The sequence below is a fragment of the Mobula birostris genome, chromosome 6, assembly GCF_030028105.1.
Source record: "Mobula birostris isolate sMobBir1 chromosome 6, sMobBir1.hap1, whole genome shotgun sequence".
NCBI lineage: Eukaryota > Metazoa > Chordata > Chondrichthyes > Myliobatiformes > Myliobatidae > Mobula > Mobula birostris.
Genome location: NC_092375.1, coordinates 4,711,836 through 4,731,738, shown reverse-complemented (window position 1 = coordinate 4,731,738; position 19,903 = coordinate 4,711,836). Strand labels below are relative to the sequence as shown.

Below are 19,903 nucleotides of genomic sequence, written 5' to 3'. Positions count from 1 at the left end.
CTGGGATGTCAAGAGATATTGAAGATTGCATAAAGAGAAAAGGGGAAACATATAACTGGTTTGGGAAACTAATGACAGGAGAGGCTTCTTATGAATATAAAACATCTAGGAATGTACTTAAGAAGGCGAAGAGAAGTCACAAGAATCTGAAGGCATTCTCTAAGTACGTTAAGACCAAAAGAACAACCAGAGAAAAAGTAGGCCTATGAGAGACAACTGGGGCAGTCTATGCATGGAACCAGAAGGTATGGGTTGAATTGAATTGAATTGACTTTGTTACTTACATCTTTCAGAAACGTGAGGAGTAAAACCCTTTATGCTATGTCCCCGTCTAAATGTGCAATGTGCAATTTATAGTCATCTTCCATTGATCCCCAAATCACCTTCAATTTCATGATACTAGCTAATAGTCCATATATTTTATTTCTTATTTAGTCTTAATTTCCGAAGACTTCAGCAGTAAGTTCATATAAGTGTTCAGAAATATTCCCTTAGCCAGTACGTCAGACATATGTTCAGAAAGAAAAAGTCTTAGATTTGACAGTAATTACCAAACCTTCACAAATCTTTTCATTTCCTTTACAAAGGTGTTCAGCTACGTGATGCATTTCAATATAATTATTTGAAGCATCACTGATGGATAGAGGAATGGCTGACAGGCAGGAGGCAGCAAGTGGGAATAAGGGGGCTATTTCTGGTTTGCTGCCAGTGACTAATGGTGTTCCTCAGGGGTCAGTACTGGGACCACTCCTTTTCACATTGTTTGTCAGTGATTTGGATAATGGAATTGATGGCTTTGTGGCAAAGTTTGCAGATGATAACGAAGATGGGTGGAAGGTTAGGTAATGCTGAGGAAGTAATGTGATTGCAGGAAGACTTCGACAAATTGGAAGAATGGGCAAAAAAGTGGCAGATGGAATACAGTGATGGGAAATGTATGATAATGCATTTTGGTAAAAGGAACAATAGTGCAGACTATTATCTAAATGGGGAGAAGATTCAAACATCAGAGGTGCAGAGGGACTTAGGAGTCCTCGTGCAAGACTCCCAGAAGGTTAATTTACTGGTTGAGTCTGTGGTAAAGGCAAATGCAATGTTGACATTTATTTCAAGAGGAATAGAATATAAAAGGAAGGAGATAATGTCAATCCTTTATAAGATACTAGTCAGGCTGCACTTGGAGTATTGTCAACAGTTTTAGGTACAATATCTCAGAAAGGATGTGTTGCCATTAGAGAGAGTCCAGAGGTGATTCACGAGGATGATCCTGGAAATGAAGGGGTTAACATATGAGGTGTGTTTGCCAGCTTTGTGCCTGTATTCATTGGAATTTAGAAGAATACGGGAGGTGGGGGGGATCACATTGAAACTTACTGAATGTTGAAAGTACTAGATAGGGTGGATGTGGAGAGGATGTTTCCCGTGGAAGGGGTATCCAGAACTCGAGGGCACAGCCTCAAACTTGAGGGGTGACCCTTTAGAACAGAGATATGGAGGAATATTTTTAGCCAGAGAGTAGTAAATTTGTAAAATACTCTGCTACAGACCGCCAAATCCGTGCATAAGGTGGAAATTGATCATTTCCTGATCGGTCAGGGCATCAAAGGACATGGTGAGAAGGCAGGTGTATGGGGTTGAGTGGGATCCAGGATCATCCATGATCGTATGGCAGAGTAGACTCGATGGACTGAATGGCCTAATTCTGCTCCTATGTCTTATGGTTTTATGATTATAGATTAGGCTTTGAGCCTGGGAATTTACAATTTACAAAGGTCGCCACTCAGATTTAGTTAGTTTTTAATTTTGTTTGGGTTCATCTGGATGGTTTTAGGGACAGAGGTGGTATTTAGGGGTCAGGTTAGAGTCCAGGGACAGGAATATGGAGGAATTGGAGGGCAGGCCAGAGTCTAAACCTAAGCCTCCGCTCCACTTTCGAAGGATCACCGGGGAAGTCAAGCCTACCATCTGCGAATCCACGAGTCCACTGACGGTTGGAGCCTTCCTCTGGGGTTAGAGGGATGTGTGTGTGTGGATGGGAGGGAGAGAGGAACAGGGCTTATTTTGCTGTTGCAGCTTTATTGCTCAGTATGTTCTGCTTTGTTGTGTTCTGTGTTGCTTTGCTTAGCGTGAGCATGCTATGTTGATGCCAAATGTGTGTTAGTTGTTAATGCAAATGACACATCTCACTGTATGGTTTTATGTACATGTGATAAATAAACCTGAATCTGTATCTGAGTCTCAAAATCAACCAGTTATTCCCTGTGCCACGAGTAACTTTGACATGCTTATAAAACTAACGTAAATCTGACAGCATGCTCAGTGGCCCATGGAGTGATAATAAGGAGAATAAAAAGTCTTAGTCTGTCATCTGATCATGCCTATTGGGTCTTTCTTCCCCAGGCACGGACAGGGGACCTACGTCTATGCCCTGACAGGATCGAAATACGTGGGAAACTGGGTTCATGGAAAACAAGTGGAGGCTGGAGAGCTCATTCACCTGAATCACCGATACCAGGGCCACTTTCTCAATAACAATGTAAGTGCCATCTCTAGCCATTTACCTTGGCCATGTCTTGTCTTGTTTCACTTCTCTTCTCCTTGCATACCCATCACCTCCCTCTGATGCCCCTCCTCCTTCTCTTTCTCCCATGGTCCACTCTCTTCCCTTATCATATCACTTCTTCAGCCTTCACCTCTTCTGCCTCGCACTTTCCAGCGTTTCACATAATCTTTCCTCCCCCACCTACCTCAGCTGGTTTCACCCATCTACTGCCAGCTTGTACTCCTTCACCTCAAAACATATCAACTTCTGCCTGAGAGGCAAATTGGATGGGCTCCAGTTTGCCTACCGACACAACAAGCCAACAGCAGATGCCCTTTCATTGGTTCTTCACTCAATCCTGGAACATCTGGACAGCAAAGATGCAGACATCAGAATGCTTTTTATCAACTACAGCTCAGCATTCAATACTATCAATGTAATGTAGAGCAATGACTCCATGCCAACACTACGTATTGATCTGTTGTCTATGCGTGAGCATTGTTCTCTCTCGCTGCAATGTGAGCGCACCAGTTAAAGCCATCTCTGTGTGCCTGCTTTTTATTGAATTGATATGCAGTTGTGCACAGACACAACAATCAAGCACTCTAAAACTAATCAATAAACTTCAAGAACTTGGCATCAATACCTACTTGTGTAATTGAATCCTCACTTTTCTCACTTGCGGATGCCAGTTAGTTCAGATTGGCAACAGCGTCTCCATGGTCTCCGTCAGCACAGGTGCAGCACGAGACTATGTGCTTAGGCCCCTGCTCTACTCGCTTAGCACAGCCACAGTGTCATATTCAAGTTTGCTGACGACACCACTGTCATTGGACAAATCAAAGGTGGTGGGGAATCAGCAGATAGGAGGGAGATTGAAAATCTGGCTGAGTGGTGCCATAACAACAACCTCTTACTCAATGTCAGCAAGACCAAGGAGCTGATTATTGACTTCAGGAGGAGGAAACCAGAGGTCCATAAGCTGGTCATCATTGTGGGGTCAGAGGTGGGGAGGGTCTGCAACTTTAAATTCCTCACTGTTATTTCAGGGGACCTGTCCTGGGCTCAGCACATAAGTGCAATTACAAAGAAAGCATAGCAGCACCTCTACTTCCTCAGGAGTTTCACAAAGAGTCGACATGACATCTAAAACTTTGACAAACTTCTATAGATGTGCAGTGGAGAATATATTGACCAGCTGCATCACAGCCTGGTATGGACACACCAATGCCCTTGAACAGAAAATCCAACAAAAAATAGTGGATACAGCCCAATGCATCACGGGTTGAGCCCCCTCCACTGTTGAACACGTCCTACAAGGAGTGTTGTCACAGGAAAGCAGCATCCATCATTATGGACGTCCATCACCCAGGCCATGCTCTCTTCTCACTGCTGCCATCAGGAAGAAGGTACAGGAGCCTCAGGACCCACACCACCAGGTTCAGGAACAGTTATCACCCCTCACCCATCAGGGTCTTGAACCAAAGGGGATAACTTTACTCAACTTTACTCACCCCAATACTGAACTGTCCCCACAACCAACTGACTCACTTTCAAGGACTCTTCATCTCATTTTCTCAATATTTATTGCTTATTTATTTATTTTTTATGATGATTATTATCATTAGTAGTAGTATTTTCTCTATTTTTTCTTTTGTGTTTGCAGTTTGATGTCTTTTGCACACTGGTTGTCTGCCCTGTTAAGTGCGGTCTTTCATTGATTCTGTTCTGGTTATTGGATTTACTGAGTATGCCTGCAAGAAAACGAATCTCAGGATTGTAAATGCTGATATACATGTACTTTAAATTTACTTTTGAACTTTGAACCTTTTTGTGCTGGATTTTGCCCCTTCCTTTCCAGTTTTGATGAAGGGTCTCCACCTGAAATATCAACTCTTTATTCCTCTCCATAGGTGCTGCCTGACCTTCTGAGTTCCTCCAACATTTTGTGTCTGTTCCTCTGAGTTTCCAGCATCTGCAGAATTTTTTGTGTATGTTAGAATCCTGTTTATATGAGCATCTCGTACATGAGGCCTACATTTGTTGCTTTCTCACCTCGTTACTTACCAAACTGATTTGGAAAGAGACCATATATTTACTCCCTGTACGTCAACAAACTACTACTATTCTGAGATTGATGTAGATTCATTGTCAGAAGTTTTCCTTTAGAGAAAACATATTAAAAAAGAGGGAGTAGCATGATAGCGCAGTGGTTAGCATAAAGCTATTACAGTGCCAGAAACCTGGGTTTAATTCCCTCTGCTGTCTGTAAGGAGTTTCTACATTCTCCCCATGACCACATGGGTTTCCTCCCACATTCCAAAGACATGTGGGTTTGTCAGCTAATCGGGCAGCACAGGCTCACCGGGCTGGACGAGCCTGGTGCTGTGCTGTATCTCTAAATAAAATGTTAATATATCAGATGTTAAACCTTCCTCAGAGGCTCATTACAATGCACTTAAAGACTAGTGATTGGGCAGAGTGCTGGGACCAAAGCTCTCTGGGTGGAAATTGATTTCAATGCCATAGTAGACTTAGTGAGTTGGTCACAACGCAGGTTTCAGCAAGAAAGGAGACTGGCACCATAAGGGAACTGCAGAGATCAGCGGTGATTATTCCCCTCTCAGACGAATTATGGATCCGGAGGTTTGTCAGAAGTCAAGAATGAGGCATAAAACTTGATGGTTATGGTCATTTTACTTAGTGTTTTAAAAACACTAAAGGAACAAAAGAGAAGGAATTCAAAGAGAAAGCAGTTTTTATTGTTTCATACTCAGACTAGAGAGAACAATTAACCTTTAACATAGCTAATTGCGAATGGCATGATACCTGCTGCAGGGTAGAGGGGGCAGGGTTGGAGCTGCGTCTCTACCGAAGGAGGTGTAAGGTGCTCTTTCCCTCTGCTAGCCTGCAGGTCACCCTAGGGCAAGGTGTAGCATCTGCTTAGTTCCCCCGATCAGGGTCACATGAAGCCACGGGGCAGGTGGCGGATGGTTGTATGAGCAGCTGGTTCATATCACAAGTCCTGGTTATGTGACCACTTGCGCCAGGCAGACAGTCTCTGAAGAGTATTGATAACGGTTGGGGTCACCTATCTTGTAAAGACACTGCCCAGAAGAAGGCAATGGCAAACCACTTCTGCAGAAACATTTGCCAGAACAATCATGGTCAAAGACTGCGATTGCCCACTTCATATGACACAGCACCTGATGATGATGATATTCACTGCAAAAAAAACTGAGAAGCTTCTAGAAAATACAGGGTCAGTTATTTTACAATTACCGGAAATTTTTCTAAACAGCTACACATTTACAAGTGGTTATAGAAAAAATTAGTAAGCATAGGAAAGTTAAACTACAAGAAAATACTAGAGAATTAACAATTCTACAGTCTAATTCATCAGGATAGAACATAGAACATAGAATATAGAACATAGAATAGTACAGCACAGTACAGGCTCTTCGGCCCACAATGTTGTGCTGACCCTCAAACCCTGCCTCCCATATAAGCCCCCACCTTAGATTCCTCCATATACCTGTCTAGTAGTCTCTTAAACTTCACTAGTATATCTGCCTCCACCACTGACTCAGGCAGTGCATTCCACGCACCAACCACTCTCTGAGTAAAAAACCTTCCTCTAATATCCCCCTTGAACTTCCCACCCCTTACCTTAAAGCCATGTCCTCTTGTATTGAGCAGTGGTGCCCTGGGGAAGAGGCGCTGGCTGTCCACTCTATCTATTCCTCTTATTATCTTGTATACCTCTATCATGTCTCCTCTCATCCTCCTTCTCTCCAAAGAGTAAAGCCCTAGCTCCCTTTGTGTCACTTTGAATATGTTGGGTAGAATAACCTCTCAGAGGAAGGGAGCAGCAGTACCCATGTTTGTGGCACCAAGGGAGGATAAATTCCAGGCAAGCAGTATCAATGGAGATTTATTGATGAAGAGGACAGATGGATGTTTCTATGGCCAAGGTTGAGTCCCCAAAGAAAATTTTTATTGTCAAAGTACTTGTATTTCACCACATACAACCCTGAGAGTCCTTTTCCAGAAGGATGTGCTGGGTACAAGATGTCTCGGATCAGCTACCGAACATTCAGGAGGAAGGAGAATAGCCAGAGCCCATAGTTCTGCACTACTCCCTGATGTTAGGCATACACTCTAAATCCAATAGAGAATTCAAAAGCTTCTTCATTGTAACAGTGAGAATATGAAACGTTTCAAAATGAAATGGCTGAGACAAACAGTAGAGAGGCATTTAAGGGGAAGGAGAATAAAGATGTAGGAGACAATGGTAGTGTTTAATCAGATAGCTTAATTCTTAGACTGTTTAATTGTTATTTTCTTTGCAGCTTAAGGGTGAATTTCTGCTACTTACTTTACATAGATGAAACTGTTAGTATGCTTCCTAGTGGCCACAGTATGTATTTGCAATTGTTCAGTGATTACATTTGTATGGTTCTGGAAACTTCTTTGATGCTGCACTACATGAATAATGTTTTCCTGACTGTCTGACTCTTATCTACAAATTTGAATGGAATGCTTCTTATCTATAAGTATAAAGAGAGTATACAGCAAACAGCAGCACCATTTTTTGACTCTCCCTCTTCAATTCTATCACTGTCCATTTTTCTACTCTCCTTGTCCGTTAATGTTTAATAAAACAATCGTGAAGCAACAGATTTCTGACTTCTGAAAGAGCCTTGGATTAAAAACGTCAGATTCCAATAGTACCGATGGTTATGTCAAGAGGAAAAGCTTGTAAGTTCTGGCATGGACCAGCTGGATCAAATAACCTGATTCATTCGCTATCGACGAGACCAGGGTTCGAGGCCTGGAGCTCGGGTCCTTATTTGTCATCATTGTTGAGTCCTGGGTCGATACTGAAGACCAAAGCTCAAAGGTCAATCGGAGATCTGGATCAAAACCAAAGGCTGATCTGGATTAAGGAGGATGGAGAGGAGGAGGAATGGGTCTTGTTTCACTATTGTTTTGTTACCAAGTTTAATCATTCAGTATGTACAGTGATCCACAAGACTTTCTATTGAGAAAATGCACTACAGGGAATTAAATAAAAAGCAGTTCTGTTTTTTCAGCTGCCTCCAGCACATCCTTGGATGTTTTAACGCAAATGACACATTTCACTGTTCGTCTCAATGTACATGTGATAAATAAATCTGAATTTGTCTTTGAGCTGAAATGTTTCTGTGGTTTTGAGTTCTACTGAGATTTCTGTTTCCATATTTCTTCAGCCTATCGGCCGAGGAAAATACATCTTTGACTTTGGATGTGAGCAGCACGGTGAATACCTTCAGACAGAACAGGTAAATCCACAGCGGAATGTTATTGTTAATTTAAGTTCATGTTTACTGTCATTCAACTGTGCACATGTGTACAGCTAAATAAAGCAATGTTTTTCTGGGGCCAAAGTGCAAAACACGGAACATATTGTCACACACAGCAAATGTAGTTGTGATCCAGTGTATGCAGTCACACAGTAATATTAACACCAGTCCCTGAGTGCCATGGCCCGAAGATTCACAGGCTGACTGAAAGTGCAAAGTGCTGTCTGCTTAATCTCTGCTTAATCAGCTAGTCATTTTCCTCTAGAAAACGATAGGCAGCGTACCAGTTAGCGTAACACAATTATAGCAACAGCAACCAGGTTTGTTTCCTCTGCTGTCTGTAAATAGCTTGTACATTCTCCCCATGACCATGTGAGTTTCCTCTGGGTGCTCCAGTTTCCTCCCACAGTCCAAAGGTTACTTGGTCACATGAGTGTAATTGGGTGGTGGACTGGGCTGGAAGAACTTGTTACCATGCTATATCCCTAAATAACAGTAAAATTAAAAATGAATCAGGAAATTAGTCAAGTGTAAACATGCAAAACCAAACCAAACCTGTAACCTGGCAGCAGTGACGGAAGTAGACTGTGGTGACCTTTGACTTGTGTATTTGAGTGGTGGCGGCGGCGGCACCTAGCTTTGCCTTCACGGTACCAGCAAGCATTAATAGTGTAGATCAGGATATGGAAAAAAGGCCTTAAAGAATTCATCCCTAAGGCACAGGTGTCATATGATGACTAAAATGAGTTATGGTACACAGACAAACAGAATAATCGGTGGAAACCGAGGGCTTTGCAGTGAAATGAGGCAAGTATTTTAGCAGCACAGAAACACCACAGATATGATGTCTTCTGAAACACACTCAGGCATTTTATAACTCAATAGCGTTAGTGTCTTGGAGTACTACACACCGATGAGCCATGTGGTAATTGCACCACCTATGAGTGCTGGATGTTTGAGGAGGTCACCTGTATGTATTATTTGACTGTCCTTAGAACAGACAACATACAAAACAGAGCATTACAGTACGGTACAGTACAACCTTTCACTCCACAATCACATAGCCCTCCGTGTACCTGTCTAAGAGTCTCTTAAATGTCCCTGATGTATCTACCTCTACTACTGATGGGCCATAATTGTCCTTGCTTGTTATACCCAGATCCCAAAAGATGAATAAATAGAAACAAAATTTCAGCGATCAATCACAACCAGTTAACCTACCACAGACCCAAATACGGGCCAAGTGGATTATTACGGGAACAGATTTTGTAAATCAGATGTAAAGTGGATCATCCTGAAGATGTGTACTACCTTTGCTGATCACAGTGTGTCTCATTACCAGGTTTCTCACATGACCAATAGGAAGAGTTCTAAAAAGGCAGCGTCCGGTTCAGCCACTCCAAGCCCGCTCACCACAGAACCTTCGCTTCTGAGCGAGGCTAGTGTAGTGTGTGATTGTTTGCAGTGTCACCCGGCATGTATTTGCATGAGTCACTGATGCATGAGGGCTAGAGATGATTGCACTTGTCCAGCACACGTGGAAAAGCATGTAATGCGTGAATGCATCATCTTCCAATCTCAGCTCTCTGTACTGTTTTCTCATGTCCAACTCCTTGAAATCCCAGTTTAAGTCTACTTTTAGTCTAAATTTGTATCAGCTGCTTAACCCCTCCTAGGTGTTTTCCTATGTTCAAGAGTCTATGCATTGTGTGTTATTACTAAATTGGTAAAATGCCTTTGTAATTGGTTTATCATTGGAATTGTTTTTAATTGTCACATGTATGGAGATCCAGCGAAAAGTTTGTCTTGCACATTGTTCATACAGATCAGATCATTACACAGTGCATTGAGGTGGAACAAGGGAAAACAATGACAGAATGCAGAATGAATCATCTGCAGCTCAATATCAGTAAGACAAAGGAGATGGTAATGGACTTTAGGAAGACTAAGCCTACATTGCTGCCTGTTACTATTGATGGTGAGGATGTGGATATGGTGAGGACCGACAAGTACCTGGGGGTGCACCTGGATGACAGACTTGAGTGGAGCACCAACACAGAGGCTGTGTACAAGAAGGCCAGAGCCACCTCTACTTCCTGAGGAGACTGAGCTCCTTTGGAGTCTGCAGGCCTCTCCTTCACATGTTCTACCAGTCTGCTGTCGCCAGTACAATCTTCTGTGTGGTGGTGTGCTGGGGCAATGGCATCAACATGGGTGATGCCAACAGGCTCAATAAACTGAGTAAAAAGGCTGGCTGTGTTATAGAAGTCAGACTGGACGCACTGGAGGCTGTGGTATAGAACAAAGGACAATATGGAAAATCCTGGCATTTTCTCATCCTCTGCATGCCACCTTGGCTGAACAGAGGAACATTTTTAATAATAGACTCAGACAACTGCATTACTCTGAAGAGCGCTGTATGAGGCCATTCTTACCCTCGGCCATTAGGCTCTATAACGAGTCAACCTATAGCCTGAGAAATGATGACCCCCTCCTGTTGAAGTGTTTGAAGTAACTTATTTTTTATTCCTTCTACTTCTTTTGTAATATTTATATGTGTGCACTTGCAATGCTGCTGTGATACTGTAATTTCCTTTGGGATCAATAAAGTATCCATCTACCTGAAGTGTTACAGAGAAAGGGCAGTGCAGCAGACGGTAAACTGCAAGATCATAACAAGGTAGATTGTCAGGTTAACAGTCCACGTTATTGTACGAGGGAACCATACAATCAGCCTCTATCAGCAGGATAAATATTCTTCTTGAGCCTGGTGGTACATGCTTTCAGGCTTTTGTATAATTTATTGGAAGGTAACATGCAAGGTCATGGTGAGACAGACTGAGGTCAAGAGTTGTTGAGTCACATGTCAGGAAACCTTCTAAGGTAGCTGCTGATAAACAATTTACAGTACGTTCTACCTGGGAAGAAAGGAGAGTCGGAGGTAGTGATGGTGGAGAATGTATAAGAGACAGAGCTGGGTCATATTCTGACCGTGAGAAGATTGAGAGATTGTTGGACTGGGAGGCAAGCCAAGCCAGTAAAGAGAGAGTAGTGGATGACCGGTACATGTAGTTACAGTGCAATATAATAGCAACATCAGAGTTAAGGATATACCCTGCAGAGTCTGGGCTGTTATTAAAACCATTCTCCCTACAACAGGATAAGACTGAAGAAGAAACAGAGGAGGAAGACTTGGTGGCTGCGATTGTTCTGAAGTGGAAGGCAGAGAAGATCTCAGGATTGTCTTTGTATTCACCAAGTGAGTACACCAGTATATCTGAAGCTACACTAAGGTCATCAACATAAAATCCATTCGGAAATTCAGGATGATTCCTTAATCTGGAAAGTGATAAGTATGGAACAGTGCAGAGACGTTCCTGGACTTTCTCGATTTACTCTGGTTGCTGCCATTTCATCAGTCATTGACAGGGCTTCTTCTATTTATTTAGAGGTACAGCACAGTAATTGGCCCTAACGCCTGCGCCTGTGACCGATTAACATACCAATCCATGTACCTTTGGAATGTGGGAGGGAACCCAAGCACCTGGAGGAATCCCACACGGGTGCAGGGAGGACACACAAACTCCTTATAGAGAGCAGTGGGAATTTATCAAGTTAAATCAGAGCAGGACTTAACGAGTAAATGATAGCTTTCTGGGGAGTGCTGTGGAACAGAGAGATCTCGGGGTGACAATTAAAGAGCTTAGCTTTATTTGTCACATATATATCGAAACATACAATAAAAACATAGTCCGAGGATGTGCTGGGGCAGACTGCAATTCTCACCATGCTTCTGGCGCCAACATAGCTTCCCTACAATTTCTAACCTTATTCCATATGGTTTTGAATTATGCACCTGGAGAAAACACACGTGATCACAGGGAGAAGTACAACTCCTTACAAACAGTGGAATTGTACCAGTGTGGCTGGCACTGTAATAGCTTTACACTAATTGCTTCACCACCGTGCCACCCGAATTGCACACTTAGACTTTGATTGGCATGAGAATTGTTAAGGTAAAAGGAGGAAACGGATCTCTTAACGATATTAGATTCTAAATATCAGGTTTGGAACTCACCCTTAGGGTGTTCAAATGTAAGAAATATAGGCCATTCAGCCCATTGTACCTGCTCTTCCCTTCAATGAGAAAACGGTTTACCTTTTAGCTGAAACCCACTTCTGTAACTAACCTCATATCCCTCAGTTCCATTAATATATAAAGATCAACGGACTTTGGCATGCTCGGTGACTGGGCTCTACAGCTGCCTCAGCTCAGGAATTCCAAAAATTCACTTTTCTCTGAAAAAACATTTTGTGATCTTAGTCCCAACCGCTAGGCCTTTAATTTGAAACTGAGACCACTGATTCTCGACACAACAGGATGGAGGACATCAGTCTGCATTGTTGGTCTTGCCATGCTTCATGTGAATTTTACATGTTTCAATAAAAACTTCTTTCAAGCGAGTACATCCAACCAGCCAGATAATCTAAGAAAATCATTTAGCATGTTGAGCAGTACAGCACAGTACAGAATCTTTGGCCCACAATTTTGTACTGGCCTTTTAACCTACTCTGACATCAAACTAACCCTTCCCTTCCACATAGCCCTCCATTTTCCTATCACCATTTAAGAGTCTCTACCAATTCCGGCAGGACTTTCCACTCTCAGTGTAAAAAAAACCCTACCTCTGACATCCACCCTATACTTCCATCCAATCACTTTAAAGTTATGCGTTCTACTATTTCTCCCCTGGTAAAAAGTCTCTAGCTATCTACTCTATGCCTCTTATGATAGATAGAAAGAATTTTAAGCTGCTTGAAGAAATCACTTTGTACAGCTAACGTGGTATCATCAGTTTGAAAGTTGATAAGAATGAGGTAACTTCACGAATGTTGCATCAGAGCCAACAAGTCTCTACCCAAATGTCATTGGAAAAAATTGATGGAGAAAGGGAGCATGGCTGAACAACACGATGAAAACCATACGCTGCTCTACTGCCATGAACAGCCACACTCAGGTTGGAAGAGCAACAACTCATATTGCAACTGGGTAGCCTCCAACCTGATGGTATGTTGATTTCTCCAACTTCTGGTGATTTCTCTCCCTCCCTCTTTCTCTTTGTCCAGTCCCCATTCTAGCTGCCCTCTCACCCCTTCTCTTCTGCTTACCTGCCCATCACCCCCTCCTCCTTTTCTTCCATGGTCCACTGTTCTCTCCAATCAGATTCTTTCTTCTTCAACCCTTTGCCTTTTCCACCTATCATCTCCCAGCTTCTTACATCATTCCCCCCACCCACATACCTTCGCCCTCACCTTTCACCTGCCAACTTGTACTCCTTCCCCAAGCCCCCATTTTCTTGCTCTGGTTTCTGTCTTTCCAGTGCTGATGAAGGGTGTCAGTCCAAAATGTCGACTCCACTGATGCTGCCTGACCTGCTGAGTTCCTCCACCAGATTGTGTGTGTTGCTCAAGATTTCCAGTATCTCTTGTGTTTGCAGCCAGATCACCTCATATCTTCTCTCCCTGCTCCTGTTCAGAAACGCCATCCACGTGGTGTCATCAGAGACTGCTTGTGGTGTTCCTCCATTGTTTTTCCCAACAGATGGATGAATAACATGCCAGTTTAAGACGCCCCTCTGTTGATATTATGAAGAAAGCCAGAGGCCAATTTGATAATAATTTTACTGAGAGATCTATTCTCAGTTTAACTTGCTAAAGCAGGGTATAGATTGATTTCAGAATCCCACGAATGCCATGGGGAGCAGCTTGTTTCAAATCAGTACAAACTAATTGGGCACCATGGTGGTGTAGTGGTTAGTGTGACCATATTACAGCTTGGGGCGTCAGAGTTCAATGTTCAATTCCAACACTCTCTGTAAGGAATTTGTACATCATCCCCACGAATGTGTGAGTTTCCAGTTTCCTTCCACAGTCCAAAGACATACCAGTTAGTAGGCTAATTGGTCATTGTAAGTTGTCCTTTGATATGGCGAGATGAAGTAGGTGGGTTGCTGGGCCAGCTGTGCTATATTTCTAAATAAATTTATAAAAATGACTGAGATTGTGAGCCGAGCGGGCTGAATCAGAATTGGAATCAGGTTTAGTATCACTGGCACACAGCATGTCATAAAATCTCAAACACGAGGAAATCTGCAGATGCTGGAAGTTCAGTCAACACACATCAAAGTTGCTGGTGAACGCAGCAGGCCAGGCAGCATCTCTAGGAAGAGGTACAGTCAACATTTTGGGCTGAGACCCTTTGTCAGGAATAACTGAAAGAAGAGCTAGTAAGAGATTTGAAAGTGGGAGGGGGAGGGGGAGATCAGAAATGATAGGAGAAGACAGGAGGGGGAGGGATGGAGCCAAGAGCTGGACAGGTGATTGACAAAAGTGTTATGAGAGGATCATGGGACAGGAGGTCCGGGGAGAAGGAAAAGTGGGGGGGAACTCAGAGGATGGGCAAGGGGTATAGTCAGAGGGACAGAAGGAGAAAAAGGAGAGAGAGAAAAAGAATATGTGTATATAAGTAAATAACAGATGGGGTACAAGGGGGAGGTGGGGCATTAACGGAAGTTTGAGAAGTCAACGTTCATGCCATCAGGTTGGAGGCTACCCAGACGGAATATCAGGTGTTGTTCCTCCAGCCTGAGTTCCCTACGTGACTCCCTTGTCCATTCGTCCTCCCCATCCCTCCCCACCAATCTCCCTCCTGGCACTTATTCTTGTAAGCAGAACAAGTGCTACACATGCCCTTACACTTCCCCCCTTACCACCATTCAGGGCCCCAGACAGTCCTTCCAGGTGAGGCGACACTTCAACTGTGAGTCGGCTGGGGTGATATATTGCGTCCAGTGCTCCCGATGTGGCGAGACCTGACGCAGACGGGGAGATTGTTTGCTGAACACCTACGCTCTGTCTGCCAGGGAAAGCAGGATCTCCCAGTGGCCAAACATTTTAATTCCACATCCCATTCCCATTCTGATATGTCTATCCACAGCCTCCTCTACTGTAAAGATGAAGCCACACTCAGGTTGGAGGAACAACACCTTATATTCCGTCTGGGTAGCCTCCAACCTGATAGCATGAACATTGACTTCTCTAACTTCCGCTAATGCCCCACCTCCCCCTCGTACCCCATCCGTTATTTATTTATATACACACATTCTTTCTCTTGCTCTCCTTTTTCTCCCTCTGTCCCTCTGACCCTCTGACTATACCCCTTGCCCATCCTCTGGGTTCCCCCTCCCCCTTTTCTTTCTCCCTGGACCTCCTATCCCATGATCCTCTCATATCCCTTTTGCCAATCACCTGTCCAGCTCTTGGCTCCATCCCTCCCCCTCCTGTCTTCTCCTATCATTTTGGATCTCCCCCTCCCCCTCCAACTTTCAAATCCCTTACTCACTCTTCCTTCAGTTAGTCTTGACGAAGGGTCTCGGCCTGAAACGTCGACTGTACCTCTTCCTGGAGATGCTGCCTGGCCTGCTGCGTTCAACAGCAACTTTGATGTGTGTTGCTTGTCATAAAATCTGTTGTTTTACGCCAGCAGTACAATACAATACATCATTTTTAGACTACAAATTACTATAAGAAATAGATATATAAATTTGCCCTGAGAGCACCTCACACCTGATGACCAGTCATCAGGTGTGAGGTGCTCTCAGGGCTGCTGTACTTGGCGCAGGTCTGGCCCGTCCCCAGCTCCTACAGCTCGGAAATCACCCGGGCTGTCTTCAGATTCGTCTGGGGATCCAAGATGGAGCGGGTGAGACGGACCGCCATGCACAAGTCCCTGGACAATGGGGGCAAGAACGTCCCCAATGTCGCCCTCACCCTGATGGCCAGCTTCGTGTGTGGCTGCATCAGGTTGTGCGTGGATCCCAGGTATGTGGGCACCAAGTACCACTATGTGCCCAGGTTCTACCTGTCGCCCTGGCTACGAAGGATGGGTCTGGCCCCACTCCCACGCAACGCCCCCGTCAGCTGGTCGTTGCCCCCTTACCTGTCCTTCGTAGAAAAATTCCTCAAGACCAACGCATTTGACCACAGGGCCATCAGGCAGTGGTCGGCACGTAGTGTCCTGCAGGCACTGCAGGAGAAGGACGTGATGGACACAGTGGCGTGGTTCCCTGAGCAGACCGTCCAGTTCATCTGGCAAAATGCCTCATCGCCAGATCTCACCAACAGGCACAAAGACCTCGCCTGGCTGGCGGTGAGAGGGGCCCTCCCAGTCAGATCCCTCCTGTACGCCCGGAACAGTTCCTCCACACCCCACTGCCCACGGGAGGACTGTAATGGGGTGGAGTCGGTGGCTCACCTCTTTGCACACTGTGGGTTCGCAAAGAAGGTGTGGAAGAGAATGGAAGGGACAGTACGAAGATTCATGCCCAGCAGCTGCGTTACCGAGGACTCCGTGATCTACGGGCTGTTCCCGGGGACGCACACGGAGACCAACATCCGGTGCTGCTGGCAGATCATCAATTCGGTGAAAGACGCTCTTTGGTCGGCCCGAAACTTGGTGGTCTGCCAGCTGACGGAGATGTCCGTGACTGAATGCTGCCGACTGGCACACTCTCGTCTGCAGGAGTACGTTCTGAGGGATGCACTCAAACTTGGTGCAGCCACCGCGAAGGCCCGGTGGGGAAGGACCACAGTTTAACGTTCATCACCCGTAGGAGGGGGAGAGGTTGGGTGGGGAGGAGACCTACCCTCATCAGCGGTGTGGACAGATAATCAACATGGTGCCCAAGGAGTGGGTGGAATTGTTAATTTGGGAAAATATTAGAGCCATTGCCTGCCTTCATTGTTGAAAATTTTGATTGTTAATAAGTCTTAACTCTTGACCAAGGGTTGAGAGTAAACGCATGATTTACTGTAAACATCTTTCATTTGTAAATGAACAGAGAGTCAACGCAAAATTTTATTGTTAATAACTGTATTGAATAAGGACTCACAGTCAACGAATGGTTTTCTTTTCCTGTATGTAATTATTTTTATTTTGTAATATTTCTGAATAAAGTATTTTTGGAAAAAAAAAATAGTTATATAAATTTAAATCAAGTAGCGCAAAAAGAGGTTAAAAAAAGCAAGGTTGTGTTCATGAGTTCATTGTCCATCAGAAATCTGATGGTGGAGAGAAAGAGGAGAGGGAGCTGTTCCTGAACTGTTCCTGGTCTATGTTCTGGGTTTAACTTTAACTCCCTCAATTTCCCTTTCCAGCATTTGAGTCTGAACTCAGTAAAGAAGCTGAAGAGAAAGCTGCTGAACAGGCAAGGGCAGCTGCAACAGATGAACCTGACTCGGAGACCCCTGTGACAGAGGCTGGTGAGAAGGAGGCCCCTGCGACGGAAGCTGCCGAGGCCACTGCCCCTACGGCGGACACTGATGGGGTGGAAGCACCTCCCACAGATGCTCTGGGGACAGAGGCTCCAGCAGCCTATCCTTCTGAGGCAGATGACGCTGAGGAGAAGGCCAAAGATGCAGAAGACGCAGACAGGCCTAAGGTACTTCCTGAGGATACGGCTGCAGTATTTGAGGAAGGTGCTGAGGCAACTGCCGAAGCCGTGGCTGAGAAAGACTGAAGGGAGACTGTGCTGATGAAACCGAATACTGTACAAGGTTTTATGGAGGGGAAGACCAGGCCAGGAAATTCATCCATGCATTGACTAGAAATACCAAACAATATATAGAAACACGTGCCCTATAAACTTTACTGATTGTCACTGCAAGGTGATTTATCAAGTGCCGTAGTGTGAATCAATACTCTGTCCAAAATAATTTCTTCAAAAATAAATGTTGTTTGTAAAAGTTTAGAAATTTTTCATGTATACGGCAAAGAATTCCCACCTGTGTAAATACTACCTAACAATACAAGCTGGAGTTGGTCGTCGCAGGAGCCCATTGGCACTTGAATCAACCATATATACTTCAGCTCACCATGGAGGAACATTCAGATTGGTAATTGGTTTACATGTATTGAGATACAATGAAAAGTCATCCAGACAGTTGGTCTCATACCTATGTACATTGAGGTAAATCAAAGGGAAAATAGGATGCAGAATAGAGGGTCAGCTACAGTGAAATACAGTGCAGGGTACAGAATGTAGTGTTAGGATACAGAGAAAGGGCAGATAAGTCAAGTGTGAGAGCCACAACGTAGTAAACTGAGAGATCAAAAATTCATCTTCATCATATATAAGGTCTGATCAAGAGATGCGCCAGCCAATTCTGCATCCATACAGCCAAGTTTTCCTGAATTCCATGCCTCCTGACTTTCTGAATGAGCCTACCATGACAACCTTATCAAATGCCACATACACCAAATACGCTGCTCCACCTTCATCAACGCACTTTGTAACATCATCAAAGAATTCAATCACACCTGTGAGGTTTGAGCCCCTCACAAAGCTACGCTGACTATCCCAAATCGTGTCGCTAAGAATCTTTTCCAATAGTTTGCCCACCACTGAAATAAGACTCCCTGATGTATAATTCCCAGGATTATCCCTACTCTATTTCCTGAACAAAGGAATAACACTTGCCATCCTCTAATCGTCTAGTATCACTCATCTAGCCAGTGAGGATGCAAAGATCATTGCCAGGGGTGCAGAAGTCTCTTCCCTCACTTCTCATAGTAACATGGGGTATATCCCATCAAGCCCCAGGAACTTACCTATCTTAACATTTTTCAAAATTTTCAGTACGTCCTCTTCCTTAATATTGATGTACATATTAGTCTGCTTTACACCGTACTCACAAACAGCAAGATCCCTCTCGCTGGTGAATACTGAAAGCAAAGAATTGAATTGACTTTATTAATTAAATCCTTCATATACATGAGGAGTAAAAATCTTCACATTATGTCTCCATCTAAATGTGCAATGTGCAATCATAGTAATTTATAATAAATAATGTGTACAACAGGACAGTCAATATAACATAGAAATACAATTGTGTCAGAATGAATTAATCAGTCTGATGTCCTGGTGGAAGAAGCTGTCCTGGAGCCTGTTGGTCCTGGCTTTTATGCTGCAGTACTGTTTCCCGGATGGTAGCAGCAGGCCGGCTGGTGGCGCAGTGAGATCAGCGCCGGACTCCGGAGCGAAGGTTCCTGAGTTCAAATCCAGGTCGGGCCACCCCCGAGCATGCTTTCCAACCATGCCGGGTTGAGTGTCAAGCTAGCCACCCGGCCTCGTAAAAAATACAAGGGTCGAGTCAGGAACGTTCATAATGTGACCCGGTTAATCCTGACACCACGTGCCAGACAAGAATGACTGAATGTCTGGTACAACACGCTTAAAAAAAAAAGCAGCTTGGACCTCAGGTCTCCAATGATCTTTCGGGCCCTTTCTACACACCTGAATCATGGGAAGTTCACATCTATAGATGCGCTGGACTGTCCGCACCACTCTCTGCAGAGTCCTGCGATTAAGGGAGGTACAGATCCCATACCAGGCAGTGATGCTCTCAATCGTGTAGAAAGTTCTTAGAATTTGTGGACCAAATTTCTTCAACCATCTGAGGTGAAAGAGGCGCTGTTGTGCCTTTTTCACCACACAGCCGGTATGTACAGACCACGTGAGATCCCCAGTGATGTTTATGCCGAGGAACTTAAAGCTGTTCACCCTCTCAACCCCAGATCCATTGGCGTCAGTCAAGGTTAGCCTATCTCCATTCCTCCTGTAGTCCACAACCAGCTCCTTTGTTTTTGCGACATTGAGGGAGAGGTTGTTTTCTTGACTCCACTGTGTCAGGGTGATGACTTCTTCTCTGTAGCCTGCCTCATTTATTTTTCAAGATTATGCCAATCAGTGTAGTGTCGTCAGCAAATTTAGTTAGCAGATTGGAGCTGTGGGTGGCAACGCAGTCATGGGTATACAGGGAGGGGGCTTAGTACACAACCCTGAGGGGCACCTGTGTTGAGGGTCAGAGAGGTAGAGGTGAGGGAGCCCACTCTTACCACCTGCCGGCAATCTGACAGGAAGTCCAGGATCCAGCTACACAAAGAATTCATTGAGGA

The 19,903-nt window shown here is 44.3% G+C and overlaps 1 protein-coding gene across 2 annotated transcripts in view; it reads left to right on the top strand.

The window, feature by feature from the left end:
- The window catches only part of rsph1 (radial spoke head component 1), a 34,172-nt gene extending 16,472 nt beyond the window's left edge, over positions 1-17,700 (top strand). The window contains exons 5-9 of one of the 2 annotated variants that reach the window (XM_072259830.1): positions 2,401-2,536; positions 7,795-7,866; positions 9,230-9,325; positions 11,047-11,146; positions 17,104-17,700. In XM_072259830.1, the coding sequence (XP_072115931.1) occupies positions 2,401-2,536; positions 7,795-7,866; positions 9,230-9,325; positions 11,047-11,146; positions 17,104-17,465 (766 nt within the window). In that variant the 3' untranslated portion in view covers positions 17,466-17,700. The remainder of the gene's footprint in view (positions 1-2,400; positions 2,537-7,794; positions 7,867-9,229; positions 9,326-11,046; positions 11,147-17,103) is intronic. The other variant, XM_072259831.1, reaches the window with a different exon arrangement.
- The last annotated feature ends 2,203 nt before the right edge of the window (positions 17,701-19,903 follow it).